At 40.6% G+C, this 16,174-nt stretch overlaps 1 protein-coding gene across 5 annotated transcripts in view; it reads left to right on the top strand.

Moving 5' to 3' along the window:
• Window positions 1–16,174, top strand: part of FARP1 (FERM, ARH/RhoGEF and pleckstrin domain protein 1) — a 200,819-nt gene that overhangs the window by 117,824 nt on the left and 66,821 nt on the right. For all 5 annotated transcript variants that reach the window (XM_054272214.1, XM_054272216.1, XM_054272218.1 and 2 more), the window contains exon 3: window positions 14,771–14,875. In XM_054272214.1, coding sequence (XP_054128189.1) covers window positions 14,771–14,875 — 105 coding nt within the window. The remainder of the gene's footprint in view (window positions 1–14,770; window positions 14,876–16,174) is intronic.

A 16,174-nucleotide genomic window follows, 5' to 3' on the forward strand; every position in this document is an offset into this window, starting at 1 on the left:
ATACTTGATTTAATGTCAGGATATCCTGAAATAGCTGGTGGTGAGAGCTAGCCATTCATAATGGATGTGAACTACATTTTTTTTTCAATTGAGAAATATTTGTCTTTAGTTGTTTACTTATATGAATTCAGTTTCAGAAGACTATTTAAAATATGCTGATTATGTCCTCTAATATCTTTTATGTAAGCACTTAGCTGTTTCCTAAAAGCAAGTAGACAAATACGTCATGAATGTTAATGATAACAAGAAATAAGCACACCATCATATTCAAGATCATGTAATCCAAGGGGAGAAGCAAAGTAGCAATGAGATGAAGGCAAGCTTCATCTGGTCAGTTTTGCCTGGCCTGAGTCTTTCTCCTAAAGTACCCTTCCTTTTCACTTGACATGAAGGAATTCTAGGACAACTGGATGCTAATTGCTGTTAAAATTGATAAATCTCAACTCAAGGTTCTGAGGGTCATGGGGGCAAATATATGCCCTAGTAAATAGTGGGAAATTGTGTGTCCTGGTTAACATGTAACTGGGAGTGAAGAGCACTCCCAGTGCTGGGAAATCGCATTTCTTTATGAGCTAGAAGGAAGTGTGTGGGCTTGGAATGAATGGTTACTGACAGTGATGAGCATAACTCACCTTTTCCTGGCCTTAATTGTTCACAGTCTGCTTAGAGTTGTGATATGTTGCATGAAAGGAATTATCTGGGAGGGAGTTGCATTCTTCTTGTGGATCACTTTCTCATTTTCAGCCCTTTTCCCTCTCCCTGTAGGCAGTGGAGAAAAAGTAGGGGCAGCTTGTGGCTGTAGGCACATGCCAGCATATGGGAGCAGTGGGATGTTTGTCTGTCAGCATTTGTGCTTTGTTAAACTGCAAGTACTGCTTGTTTCCAGTGCCGAGACGGTGTCCGAGTGTGAGGGTCCCACAGGGTGACAGCCACACACTGAACCTGTCCCTGGTCTAATCTCTGTATCATACTGCCACTTGAGTAAAATGCACTTTGCTCTTGGGGCAAAATGTTCTGTAGCTACTTGTAGCACATACTAATTGCTTTGTAAGATTTTTAGTACCAGTAGAGGGGATGAGATGTAAGTTGCAATTATGACAGACCTCTACATTTGCTGTTATTTGCATGATTTTAGACCTGCTATTTTAGTAACAACATGAAGGCCTATTTATTATCTTTCTTTGTGTTCTCTGGGTAGCTAGAAGCAGAACTGCAGCAGTTTGTTTGGTTAATAAATCCTTGGCTTGCCTGGGACATGATGTCCAACCTCCTCAGCTCCCCCCACTGTGTGGTCTGAAGGAGTCTCCCACTGGGGCTCACTCAGAAGTTGCTGCCTTTGGTTAGCTTGAATGGACCTGTCAAGGAGTATTGCTGATCTGGGAAGAATTAGAGAGCCAGAAGGATGCCAGTGACATGTGTCTTCACTTACCTTTCTCATCCTACAAAGCCTGTGCCCTTCTCCTGGCCAAGACCTTGCTTGATGTTTTAGTGTAGACAGGATGCCTCAAGCTGTTTGGTAGCAACAATTCAAGAAATACTTACAGTCTGAAAAGGCAAAATCTGATAGTATTGTCTGCTTAATGCCACATCGGGGTTACATCTCTCCTTAGTCCCATGGTGGTTTTGTCAAACATTATTACACATTGTGAATAAAAATTAAGTCCAGCGCAAGAAGTATATTAGCAGTGATCATTGGTCAATGCTGATCATTGTGGTCTTCTGCAGACAAAAGTTCTTTCCCTAAGGAGATATATTCTGAGTCTGACAGGGTTGTCTGACTTCTCTAAGTAAATTATGATGAAGGAAGATAATTCTTGAAGCTGGTATCAAGACAGTGTTTTGGTGGAGATCACTAAAGTATGTATGTATGCTGGCACAGAAATTCACTTGAGGGCTGGTGAGAACATGGATAACCTACATATTTTATAAATAGGCAGAGATGAAGTATATTTAGTAGGTTTCATACTAGGCATCTTGGTCATAATCACTTGTAGCACAATCAGGGGGAGAGGATTGTCCTGCACTGCTCTGCACTGTTGCAGCCTCACCTTGAATCCTGTGTGCAGTGCTGGGCAATGTGAAATAAGAAAGATGTAAAGCTATTGGAGAATGCCCAGAGGATGGTGAGGGGCCTGGAGAGGAAGCTGTATGAGGAGCCCCTGAGGTCAGCTGGTCCATTCAGCCTGGAGGAGACTGAGAGGAGACCCCATTGCAGTTACAGCTTCCTCATGAGGGGAAGAGGAGGGGCAGACACTGATCTCTTCTCTGGTGGTGACCAGTGGCAGGACTGAGGGAATGGCCTGGACTTGTGTCAGGGGAGGTTTGGGTTGGATATTTGAAAAAGGTTCTGCCCCCAGAGGGTGTTTGGGCCCTGGAACAGCTCCCCAGGGCAGTGCTCACAGCACCAGCCTGACAAAGCTCAAGAAGCTTTTGGAAAATGTTCTTGTGCACACGGTGTGACTCTTGGGGATGGTCCTGTGCAGGGCCAGGAGATGGACTCCAGTAATCCTTGTGAGTCCCTGCCAACTCAGCGTATTCTATGATTGTATGATCCAATTATGTTGTTATGTTGTAAATTAAATGTATTGCTCGCACATAGCCCAGGAATCTCTAAGTTACCTGGGTATTGACATTAAACAAATTATATTTACAAATGTAAATTTAAAATGAGATGTATGCTATCTCTAAAGACATAAGAAGTAGGGTTTCAGCATTAAGAAAAACCCACAAATTAGATAAAATCAAATCCTTTTCCAGCTACACACATTATCCTCAAGTTTAAATGGATTAAAACTCCTTGTGGAGGAATTCAACTCTGACTGAAAATGTGGTCAGAAAAGTCTCATTGTGGCTGCCTGATGTTTGACTTTTGATAGCACATCCCCAAAGACTTCTCTTTGACGTACCTTGAACAGAGAATGCTTGTTTCCCACGAAGTCTGTTGTTGCTGATAAAGCTCGTTTCTATCTAAATGGTATCTAATACGGCAGTGCTGGATTCTGGCCTCAATAAAAAAACAGCTGAATGGCTCATTTGCCTTTTTAAACCTGCTGTGCCTAAAGATGTATTTTAGCAATTTTGTCCAAAGCCCAAATCACAGTAACTAATTCTGTACAACACGCAGTTCTTAAACAGAGCATAAAAGAAAACATTTTTGCACAGTAAAACAAAATAGAATCTGTAAAAGTTGTGTTTCAGAGGCTGTGTTTATGCACTTGTGGTAGTAAGTGGTGAGGCTGTGTTTATACACTTGTGATAGTAAGTGGTGATGCTTTCCTTTGATATTTGAGGCCTCTGTCTGAGTGACACAGAGCAGATCTCCTAGGAATCTCCTTAGCTTGAACAGTTGGTATGGCTGAATGAGCAGGGAAGCAGAAGGGTGTGCGCTGTTGTCTCAAGTATTTCACATTAACTGCAGGCACAGGCAATTCTGGAGGGTACATACGCACACACACAAACATATCAGGAGTGGTGGGAAATCAGGTGAAAGTTGAATGTTCCACCTTCAACATAGGTGAAAGAAAAATCTTGCTCACAGTCAGGAGGAAGCACTCTGGAGATCAGTGAGAGGCTTTTGCCTGGCTGTTAACAGACCATGTGCTGTTAACAGACACCCTGTACAGCTTAGAAATCCTGCTGGCCTTTCTTGCCTCTTCACCTCCTCCTGCTCCAGAGATACGAGCACAAATCCCTTCTCTCCCTGGTTTGCCATGAATTTATAATCAGATCTCTGCTCTGGCTGTGCTGCTTTGCTGTTTGATGCTGGGTTGAACATGCAGGTCAGCCCTGGCAGGTTTGGACTTTGAAGGGGCTGGAGGTGAAGTCACTGTTTCTGCAGTGCACACTGTCACCACTCCACTTGTGCTTCCCCCAGTGATGGCTATGGCTGTGTGGTATTTGCTCACATAACCATGCATCAGATTCTTACAGTCTAGAGGCAGTTCCACCTTCCAGAGACCTGAGATGACCCATGGATGGAATTTTTAGAGCATCTGCTGTGTGAGGAGACGCTGCAAGTTGCAGGCAGGCTACAAAGGAAGAGTGGAAAAGCTCCTGAGGATCTTTCTGAAAACTGTGTAGTTATATTAAAAAGGGAGGTAGTTATTTTTTATGTTTTCTTGAAATTGTTCCTTGACTACATCATTATGAGGTGCCTCCAAAATCTACTGGTAGAAGCAGCCATTATTGTAACTCTTACCATACCAATTCTCCTAACTGCTACGTCCACTCTAGTTTCTGTCCCAAACTAAAGGTGACACTTTTCAGTGATGCCCAAAACAGAGTTTGTATCTTCCCCTTGCAAATACCCTAAGAGTATAGACAGTTCTCACTTCTTCTCATGTTCTTTGCATGTTTAAAAGACAGATCAGACTCCAAGTATATTCAGTTTTAAGGTCTTTCAAGGCTGCTTAGAGAAATGTTGAACACATTTCCTGTACATCCATCAGGTTGGTGACACAGGTCCTGTGTAACCAAACAAGAAACTCTTGTGTATTGGGGATTTGACTGGCAAAAAACTACTCATAAGTTCTGCCTTTCAGATACTTAAAGAAGGGATTGCTTTTGAGACTTGTTTTGCCCTTGCAAGTTTTGTTTCCATTAAAATGTCTTGTTGATATGCATCTTGCTCATTAGGAATTAATTCAGATCATCTCTATTTCAGTTTCACACATAAATACAAGATTACTCCATGTTCAGTCTGGAACAGTTGCAGAATGCTTCAGCCAAGCTTTTCTTTACACAGTCCACATCAGTTTTGGAAGACAGGCTGGTATCAAATGGGTCCTGCAGAAGCTCTTAATTTAAATTGCATGCAAGGTTGTCTTCCTTACCCTGTCTTGCACTTTGGCTGTCAGGGCACTGCATCCAGCTGGAGCAAAGCCTAGCTGAAGATAAAGAGTTAGGGTGTAAAATTATTACATTATAGCTTAGCAACAGCCACAGCCTGAAGGCTTCATCTAGGAGTGTCCTTTTTGGAAGCTTCTGTATCCAGTTGTTAAAATGTGCTTTCCTGCCTCTGATAAAGTAAAATATATACAGTCCTGGATGGTGGGAGCTCTTTCTGAGATTATTAGTAATGTTGAAACTGATGGAAAGGGTTTTCCTGTTGCATTTGGTTTTTCTTTAGATTTAGGATGTAATATTTTCCCTGAACACCACTTATTTTTTGTTGGGGTTTGTTGTGAAGTTTTTTTCCAGGTCTTGGACGTGCATTTAAGTGAAATTACTTTCTTCAAAGGATTTTAGTGCAATCATGGTTGAACTAAAATGTATCCAGATAGAACTAATAAATAGCTGCTTTGCATCTCAACCTGATTTTATAGTAATAACTCCCATATTCTCATAACACTTAATATTCTCATGTTTCCAGTCTGTATATAAAGATTCTGGTTTTACATTTGATGACTTAAGAATTGCCTACTCCTTCATTCTAGCAAAGTGTTTGTTTATGTGTAAAGAAAATGAGGAAAAATGAGCAGGCAAAGAAAACAAAACAGAGCAGCAAGCACTTCTTAACGTTAAAAAAAGAAAACTTGAGAAGGTGGTTAAATGATTTTTGCCTTGAAACAGAGCGAGGAGTGGTAAAAGTGAGAGGCAAGGGGTGAGGGGTGTCACAGAGTTTGGGTTTTTTATACCCAATTATATGCTGGCTGCTACGCTGCTGAATTACACTGAAAGCACTGAATGGTGCCATTATATTCCTTTTCAAAAGTTATGGGCTATGAAATTCAATCTGAGGTATTTTTAATGAGTGTTCTGAGCCTCAGTTGCAGCTCTTCCCAAGAAACAACGAGCACAGTGTGCCACTAAATAGTGCCAGGGCCGGGGGTTAAACTCATTCAGTTTTTTGCTTGCAGGGAGAGAAAGTAATATCAACATTTATTTGACAGGTATGTGCTTGGTTCCAGAGTTCAGCTTTAGTAAAACAGCTTTCCATAAAGAAAACGTTCTGAAAAATGAGGTTCTATCAGCTTCACATCAAACTCCCATCCAGTTTCTGAAAACAAATCTTGTGGTGTGCTTTCCAAAGCCAGTGCCCACAGTGCACAAGCTGGGCTTGTTTTGTGGGCATCCTTGTGCTGCAGAATGCTGGCAGCACATCCCTACGGGCACAGCCTCGTGGTGGAGGTGCAGCTCATGGCAGATGGAGACATCTGCCCAGTTACACTCTTGGTTATCAATTAAACATAGATAATTCACAGGTAATCTTTGTTAGAGTGATGCCTGCTGTCTGCCGTGTCTCCAGTAAGGGTTTTGGTGTCGTAGCTGAAATGGCTTTGGTGTGGCTCTCTCCCTTATTGCCACTCTGAACTCGACACAGCTTTTCAGTGACAAATTTTGAGCGTGCACCTGCTTTTAAAAAAGCCATGTAGCACAAAAGTATTGTTGCCTTCCACCTTTCTTACATGCTGATTTGCAAAGTTGTGTGTTTCAGATCATGAGGAAGGCACTGTCTAATGCATCTGCCCTGCACTCACACCAAGATCTTAAATTTGTGATGGGCTGGCTCTGGTTTTTGTAAGTCATCGCCACGCAGTGTCAAGACTCTGAGGCTGGAATACATCATGTGGATGTTACTCCTCAGAATGGAAAATAGTCACTTCCAGCAGTGGATGCTTGCCTTGCTAAGGGATGAACAACAGCCACAAACCACTTTAGTTTTGCTAGTAAAATTAGGCAGAGATGACTCAGCATTTACAGGAGCTAATTTAGGAAATAAGATGACATATTTTTAGTAAGTTTTCTCATTGTTCTTTTAATGCCTTTTTTTTTTTTTTTTTGTCCACACTGTGCATTTTAATGATGTTCAAGGAAGGTAATTTTAGTAACAGTGGTGCTGCCAAGAGTTTCCCACTGGAAGTCTAAGAATTTTATTGTTGGTGTGTGAAATTTTGCAACCTTAAATAGTAATTTAAAAGACTTGTTCTGCCACTGCTGATTTCTCACAAGTGTTTTACACCTATCTGAAGGAAGTTATGGCTGTACTACAAGAAGCGAGGTTTGTTTTTTTCCAGAAGGACTAATTAGCTTCTGCAGAGACCTGGATTTAGGTTTAGGGGTTTTTGGCATTACTGAGATCAGCATTCACATTTCATGGGAAGGAATGTGTTGTCTCCATTGGGACAATTTCTTAGAGGATTTTTAGGCAGATAACAGTGAAGTTTTCCAGCTGAATTCATAAAAGCAGATGTGATCAGAGCACCACTTTTAAATTGATAAATTGAATTTTATTTGCATATGTGTGAAGTGTAGGATCTTGTAAAACCAGTACAGAAAAGTTAATACAGGATCAGTTCTACTTTCTGAGAGTTAGATGCCAGCTAGTTAAAGTGCTGTAAACAGAGCCAAAGGAACCAGTGAACCAGGAAACTTATCATGAAGTATTTCGTTAATGCTTTTCACCACGAGTAACATTTTGTAATAAACAGATGTGTCCTTAGACTACTGCAGCCAAAAGCTGAATATTTTTGGTTTATATGTTTTGTAGTGTTTAGCCAGTGAGTTTCAGTTTTTCTTTGGCATTGATGAAAGAGGGATGAAGATGTGAAACAAATTCTGTGGAATTTTGTCTCTACAGCTGCCTGAGGAGAAAGTTCTTCAGGCTCCAAGAGTCTGCCCCTTTCTTCCTCTTTTTTCTTTACAAAGTGCTCCACTACCTTTGTGGTGGTTGCTGCTGATTCTGCAGTTACAAACGTTTTGTCCACTAGAAATTTAATAATTGAAAAATGGCAAAATCAGTATTAATATCAGTTTGCATTTGTAAGAACTGCAAAGAAATCAAATTATTGGAGGATTACACCTGGAGATGATACGTTGGTTTGTGATATGAGCTCAGTCCTGAAGGTGCCCAGCTCATCTCTCCTCCGTTTTTGTGTCCTCTCATGCACATTGAAATGGCATATATAGTAAATACAATGTGGGTGGTGTTTGCCCATTAAGGTGCAAAGCTGCAATTTTATGAGCCAAATGAAAATAGAGCAAACAGAGGCTCCAATTCCATAGCTTTACTGTAGTGTAATTATGGAGATGTGCAGTTACCTGAGGATTTACTGTAGCTGAGTTTTGTATTAGTCTGACTCTGCTATAAGAGAAAGCTTAACCAAGCAGTACTGAAAATAGCCTCATCATAAAACTTTTCATTAGCTTTTCTAAATAATATTTTTATTTTTTCTTGCACAGCATTGAACTATTAAAGTGGATAATTTAGTATTTACTGTTCACCTAAATTTTACTGTTGGCTTCTATTTCTACTGAAATTTGATTTTTGGGCATTGGAAGAGAGTTTAAGGTGCAAGAGCAGTCCTTCTGCTTCTGCCTATTTTAGAAAATATTTTGATATAAACCAGTTTGTCATGATTAGAAATCCAAGACCATGGTTACAATAACAAATCCATATTTCAAATATAGAAAACTGCAGTTTTCTTTTGGAGACCATGCCAGAAATTCAAGCAAATGAGAGGGTTATTAAACCCCTTCTCCTTGTAGTCTTTGCCTCACTAATTGTTTGCTATGTTGATTTTTGGTTAGCAAAGAAATTCCTAAAATAGTTGTTGGTGAAGATGGGGGGGGGGGGAGTTTAACTTTGCAGCTGCATTTTTTAAGGGTGTTAAAACATACCTGAAGTAAAAACTACCATGTCTTAAAATTGAGCTGTTTAAGAAAAGGTGCCACCACCACCAAAACTGACCGAAGAATAAAAGTGTACATCAGAGACTGTGGAAGGCAGCCAGTGGCATTAAGGGAATACAGCTTATGTGGTGAGTGTAAAAGCAGTCCACTAAAATCTTGAAAGAAAAGAACCCTAAATAGCCTCATTGTACACACAGAGCAGATGATCAGTCTGTTTTTACGGCAGCATAAGAGCCTTATTCTGCTGCTGCTTCTGGCCTCAATCCGCCCTTTGGTGGCATGTGCAGAGTCTGTGCAAAAGCATGTGGGATACGTGCCAGCAGTGGAGCCCTCAACTACACTCACATGGAAAATATCTTAAAAGGAACGAGGTGCCTTTAGGTTATCATACAAATCTGCCTCTCCTGCAGCCTCTTTTCAGATGGGATGCATACCTGGTGGCTGCAGGTCCTCTGCTCAGAAGCAGGGGTGGGAGTGTGTGGCTGCTCTGTTCAAAGGTGTCGCTTCACTGCCCTTCTTTGGCCTGGTGTGTAGGAGTGATGAATCACACTTCTTCCAGCACTTCTCAACTACCCAGTCTGAGCTGAACAGCCAGGTAAAAAGTAGTAAGCCCAGGTGTAAGAGCTGTCTTGGTGGTCTAATGCTATTTTTGTAGTCATCTAATCCTTTCTATAGGATTAACACCTACACTTTGAAAGGGAGAGAGGAGAAGAAGGGCAGAGGGTCTCCAAGTGTCTTGGCAGTATTAGGTCCAGAGCAACAACACTCAGACCAGTGATTCTTGCCCTTAACCCCACCTTTCAGGAAATAGACTTTTGCTAAATATGAATTATGCATTTCATTTTATGCCAGTAAGGAGAACTGTTTAAAATATGAAATTTATCTTCAGATGCTGACAGCATTGTTCTCCTGTGAGTAGTTTTTGAGCCTTCTTTGAAGTATAAATTTCTGACAGAGTTATTTGTTTAAGAATCCTGTGCTCAATCTCATCTGTGAGGTTATTTTTATACTATTTGCTTATCACAAACAGTTCTTGGTTGGTTTTCTTTCATTTCAAAACTGTAGATATGTACACACTTTTTAACAGTTTCAAATAACTGAGAAAGCTGTGCTGTTAAGAGCGTGGGGTTGTTATTTTTAGTAGTGATTACAACTGTGTATGACTTCAGGAATAGTAATGAAGTTACTGAATGAAGTTTTCACAATCATTTCAATGCAGTTCTTAAATTGGAGTATAAAAATAATTTGGCAATCTGGTTTGGCTGATCTGATAAAAGGCTGATCAGTAGAACAGATTTTTTTAGGTCATTAACCCTGAAAGACCAAATACATTTTTAAACCTTGTGCTTAACCTTTGTGCCATATAGTATTTAAGTATCTGTAAAATATTTAGCATGACCAAATTGTCACATTTCATTTTAGACCATTAGAGCACCCAGAATGTGATAGGAAGAGGGCATCAGTGGAAGAAACGCCTGCCTTTATGTGGTGGCAGGTGTGAATTATGAATGTACCTTTTTCTTTAAGATTAACATAAAGGAATTATTTTCTCTCCTATGAGCAAGAGCAAGTACAAGCAAGTGTAATTAAGATGCCCAAACTTCTTTCTGACCCATTCCAGTTTTGAAGAAGAGAAGGAGAACAGAGTAGTCTTTGTTTCCACATGAAACTATTTCTTACTTCAACCAAAAATCAGACTTATATTTTTCAATGTTCAGAAGAAAGTGTTTATTTTATTTGGTTCTTTTAAGCTGGTATGACTGCTCAGTAATGTAAAAACAAACACATAAACAAAAACCTTTCAATCAAAGATCTAAGATTTAAGATGTGATAGGAGATTATTTCACTGAACAGATAAAAAATGGTGAAACCTCTGTTTGACCATAAACATATATATTTATTTTTTGGTACATAATTAGTGAAATAATTGCTGAATTATCTGTGGGAGGTGGTGTAATGTGTCCAAACATGCTTCTTTTAAAGTTCTGGATATCTTGCATCACGGCTATTAGATATAGCCATGGACTTTCTGGGGTTTAAAAAAAAAATGTATTGCAGTCTGTGTCAAAGAATGGTCCAAACAAGTATGTAGATGGATATTTTTTAAAAAGGATTGGTGTTTACTAGAACAGGAAAGAATTGTTGAACCTGTTAAAATATTCACCATTAGAAGATCATAAGCAATGTACTGTTTTGGTTTTTGGTGGGAGTAGAGTGAGGCTGAATTGAGTAGGACTGAGGTAATGAGAAGACAGCAAAATATTGAATATATAATGCGTAAAGCAGGCTAGTTTGACTGGGTACCTTCATAGCTTGCAGCTAAATGTGATGATGCATATTATTCATAATTTAGAACTTGACATTCCCTGAAAATGTAAAGCTACTTTTAAAATGTGATTTCACAGAGCTAAATGAAAGACCAGTTCAAAATGCATTAAGGAATAAGAATGTGTAGCTGGAAGTCATTGAGCTTCTTTTCAGTGTAATAAATTTCTAATATTATCTTGGTATAAGTAAATACCACATCAAGAGAAAAGTAGTAATTCTCTGGTGTATCTGTCTGGCTGGGGCTCACCTTATCTCAGATGGTTCAAACAGATGTCAGGGCTCCTGACAGGAGGTAAAAGATACACCTGACAGGGTAAAAGATACACCTGTACTGCTCAGGAGAAGTTCCTGCCAGTGTGCTCACATGGCTCATTTGGGCTGGGAAGAGTTGCTCCCTGGAGCTGCAGTATTTTTCATTGGTTGTACAGGAATCTGGCTGTCAACAGAAATGGGAGCAGGGGACTGCCACCTGCTGCAGGTGCTTCCCTGCTCCTGGGACTGCATGTGGCCCTCCCCCCGCTGAATTCCATCAGGATACCCTGCCCTCCTGGTTCTTTTCCCTTGCTGCCTCACAGGGTGGTGGTGCCTGTGCAGCAAGTGGTCTGGAGGTATAGTCTTGCCAGCAGCCTTCATTGCTTCCATGCTTCCGTGTCAGTGACCCCCATGGAGCAGGGAAAGCAGCCAGGTTCTGGCTTATGCAGATGCTGCCATGGGGATATGGAACAGGAGCCAATGTCCGAGACATGGCAGCAGGGCCATGCTTCATGGTTGGAAAATGCCTTCCAGGTTCTGTGGAAAACTTGTGTTTTCTCCTAGGCCTTGTAACCGTGCTGAAGTCAGGCACAAGTGTTGACTTCAGATGATGTCATCGGCGTGGCACACTCATTCCTGAATGCTCCCTCTGTCAGCTCATGTTTACTGTGCCCTGAATGACTCCTGGTTTGCTTCCATACCCAGTGCACTGGGCTTTTAATTTACTGTGTTTAAATTTTTTAGTAGGGATGTCATGGAACTACACTCAAGATCTCTCTGAAACCTTGTGTGTTCCTGCTTTTGTGGATGTTGTACTTCTCCTTCTGGTCCTGCAAGACTGGAATTTCATCAGGCTCTAAATCTCAGCAGATTTTATATGCACAGCATTTCCTTTGAGGGAACTGTCAGATTTTATTTTGAGATACACTGATCAAAGATAAGATGAGTTTAGAATAATAATATTTACAAATACTAGAGTAAGAAGCATTAGATTTTATTGAGGCATACTCCAGAGAAAATGCCAAGTGACATAAATACTGCAAGACTGCTGTTCCATCGTTTAAATGCCTACAAGAAAAAAACCTTTGTGAAAACACTCAGCAGGTTTTCATCAGAGGCTTTTACTCATGGCCTGAGATCAGACAGCCAGGCTCTTCTCAGCTAACATTGAGTAGTGTGGCTCTCTGCCTTTCTTCCTCTTGGTCAAAAATCTCCACTTAGAGACACTTTTTTTCCTGTGAGGAAAGATTTAGTTTGATCTTTGTCAGACAGAAATCCATCAAATACTTTAGCAAGGCATATGTGCACACTCACTGACATGTTACTGTTCCTCTGGTTGTGCAGGAGTAGGAAGGCTTCTTGCTGTGAGGGTGACTGATAAACACATTCTTCCTCTCTCTAGCAGCCCCAGCCAAACTGTGAAGACCTGAGACTAGTCTGGAAGCAGGAGCATTTACTTCTAAATTATTTATAGGTGTGTTTTCAGAGCAGTAAATAATATCATTCTTCCACTCAGCCTAATGTGTTTAATATTCTTGTGTGGCCTCCAATGAAGTGCCCTTAGCAGGACGCTCTTTCATTGAGATGGTGTGTGTATGTTTGTGCCTATGTACAGGTGGAGTGGAAGGTGTGGGAAGCTTTCTGTTAGAACTGACATGCCAGGCACAATGGTCAGTGCAGGCTGGGTGGTGAACACTGGGAATGCTTTTGGTTTAATGAAACTGGAGAACATGAAGTGAGTGTATTCAAATATACTTGCACTTGAGACTTACTTTGGATGCCATTGTGTCAGATCAAAAGCGCTCTTATCCATGAAAACAGAGATTTTTTTCTCTTCCTTCTTTGCATCCTCTTTGCATTTTACTCTGAATTACTTCAGCAAGGTTATGGTGAATCCTTAAAAAATTAGTACTTTTATCAGTGATTGTTCTTTAATTTTTTTTTACAGTATTCACAAGGCTAATGTTTGCTACACCAAATACTATCAAACAGTTAATAGCTTGAATGCATATTGCTTCCTGGTGGCTCAGGTCTCTCAGACCACTGGGAATATGTTGGGTAAAAACCTGTTCAGCAAGTTTTTGGAGAAGTGAACTTGGCTCTTCCCTTCAGACTTTCAAAACCAGCCGGCATTGAAGGGTTCAGTCATTGTGTCCTGTGTGACCAGGGTGACAGTGCTGCTCTGGTAGCACATACATCCTAGAAAATGTGCTTTCCCTAGAAAAACATCATCAATTTGGTTTCTCTGGTGTAAGCCTGACTACTGCCTATGTACTTTGCACAGTTCATATTAGAGAATGTTAGATAAAGTACCTTTGGAAAGATGCTTTTCCCACCTAGGGTATTACTCTAGTTGGGAAAAGCCTGTCTTTATTTTTTGGTATCCCAGCGAAACAGAGATCAGACTGCGTTATGATGCTTTTGGGAGGGGCTGGGATTGAGCAGCTGCCCACTCTCAAGTAAGCTGTTGGTCTGGGCAGTGCATGGAGATGCCAGGGCCTGGGCTCAAGCTCTGAGCTGGCCTGTCCACCTGTAATGGTTGTCTTTTCTTCACTTGGTTACTACTGTTTCGTTCTACTCTATTATTTACTGGGCTGAAAGGGAGGGCACCAGTCTACAGGTTGAGTGCAAATCCAGGATGTGATTGTTCTCTTGTAACAGCAGGGTTTGTGCAATTTAATGGATTATTATTTGTTCTGAAGTGAGTGTAGACCTGTGTTTCAGTGCCTCTTGAGTTAAAATAGGTGCATTTGTCCAAGGAACAAAAATATTTGATTTTAGTGATTGGCCTTTTTATACAGAGATGGGTTTTTGCAGAGGACTTGCTGGTGAACTGTAATTTGTAGTATTTTCTGCAGGTGTGGATTTAATGGATGGGCTGATGAAAAGAATCCTTACAATCAGCAGAGCAGTGGCTCTGAGAGCTAATATTGGGCTAGAACATCTGGTCTGTATAGAGGGAAGGCTTTCAGTGTGTTTGACTCCTCCAAATTACTTGCCAGCTCTGCCAGGGTAGCGCAGACAGGCCTGGAGCAGCCTCAGTGCCTCCCAGCTTGGGATAAGCACATATGAAGTCAGCACCCAGGGGCTGAGCCTGTTGCATATCAAGCAGCATCGAGCAAACCCTCAGTCCTTGGAGTTTTGTATGCCAGGTGAACATCCTGGTTTCCCTGTGTTGTACACAGATGTACATGCACCACCTGACATTGCTTGAAGGGCCGTGGGATAAAATAAAAATTCACAGCAGGAATTAGCCTTGGTAGGGATAAGAAAACTGTATCCCAAGTCCTCCTCTTCTATTTCACAGTACTTTTCCCTCAAAAAATAAAAATGGACTAAAGATGGATTAGGAGCTGCCATGCATGGATGGATGGATATAGTCTTTAGCTTTAAAACTATTGTAATTATTGTCCACTGCCCTTGGGTATGGTTGTAATATGCACTGGTTTTGTTAACAGTTTTGGCAGTGTTGTTTGCTGAATAATTTCTTAGCATAATAATTTTTCTGCCACTAATCAAGAGAATCTTTGTAACCCTAGGCTTTGTTTTCTTCTTACAGCAAAGAGCTCCAGGGAAAGTTTTGCATGATGCTGTTTGCAACCACCTCAACCTTGTTGAAGGCGACTATTTTGGCCTTGAATTTCCAGATCATAAAAAGATGATGGTATGTAAAAGGATCATTTTCATCTGGTTTTCATCTGCATGCACACTGTTTTCTCTCCTTCTGCTCCTTACTTGTAAGATATATTTAATCCTCAGTCTTCAAAAGGGAAAGGACTTCTAAAAAAGAATTGTTCTTGCCTAGTGGAGTTGAAGAAATGTTTTTAAAACCTGATTATTCCTGTCAGATTTCATCTGCATTGAAAGTAATGGCTAATTCAGGCACAAGTTGGGAAAGTGTTTTGTTTTTCTAAGTTGCTGTACAGAAGCCAAAGGCTGGACTGTTACAGAGCCTCAACTCTTGATTTTATAGTCCTGCTTGATTTGGAGTGCAGAAATAAACTTTCTCTGCTGATAGAAAAGTTGCAAAGATTATGACAGAGTTCATGAAAAACATTAGGGGTAAGAAAAGGGATAGATAAAATATTGCAAGGTTAATAAAAAGGAAAGCAAATCCAAGGACAGCCCCAAAGATGGATGGGAGCTGTGTGGTACAGACAGGTGTCCTGGTCCTGACACTCAGGAATCTGAGATCAGTTCAGGCGTTGCACTGGCCATATCATGTACCAGAGAAAGCCATAGGCTGATGACTTCTTAGTTTTTAATGACTTTCTTTTTGAAGTTTGTGTTATTTTATCATGTAACCTACTAGCATGGGTGCTAGTAACCTGGATTGCTTTCCTAGTACATTCTGATCTACATTGGATTTCTAACCTGTTGGGTGAATTTGCACCAGTAGCCTGGATGACTTAGAAGAGATGGTTTTGGGCAATTGATTAAAAAAAAAATCTGTGTTCTTTCCATCTAGCTAAAATATGCAAAAGGAACAATATTTCTTGATGAAATTAACAGTAGGAATCTTGTCTGTCATGCCTTAGTGCAGGCACAGACATTAGACAATAGACATTAAGCAGAATGCTACTGGTCATAGTGTTCTAGGCTAACTATAATTGAACAGGATTATTTTTTAAATGCATGTCAATCTTTTGAAGGGATCTGCTTCACAGTGTGCTGCTGGAATTACATAAAACACAGTTCACTGGAAGGGTTAGCATTCTGCCAGATACCCTTGGCTAATGTGTGAGGTAACTTGAGAGCTTAATGTAACTTTTCTCAACAGTGCAACTGTGCAGTACCATTGCAGCACAGGGTCCGTGTAGCTGTGTTAACAATGGCATTCTGGCATTATTGATGGATGTATGTAAAACTGAAACAAATCCTAACATCTTTTGTATATACAGTTGCTTTTTAGTTTTCTAGAAAACAGAAAAGGTCATTTGATCAACCTTCTCTACTTCACAGG

This window comes from Melozone crissalis, unplaced genomic scaffold (assembly GCF_028551555.1).
Source record: "Melozone crissalis strain CALT ecotype California unplaced genomic scaffold, PUWL_Pcris_2 ptg000013l_1, whole genome shotgun sequence".
Lineage (NCBI taxonomy): Eukaryota > Metazoa > Chordata > Aves > Passeriformes > Passerellidae > Melozone > Melozone crissalis.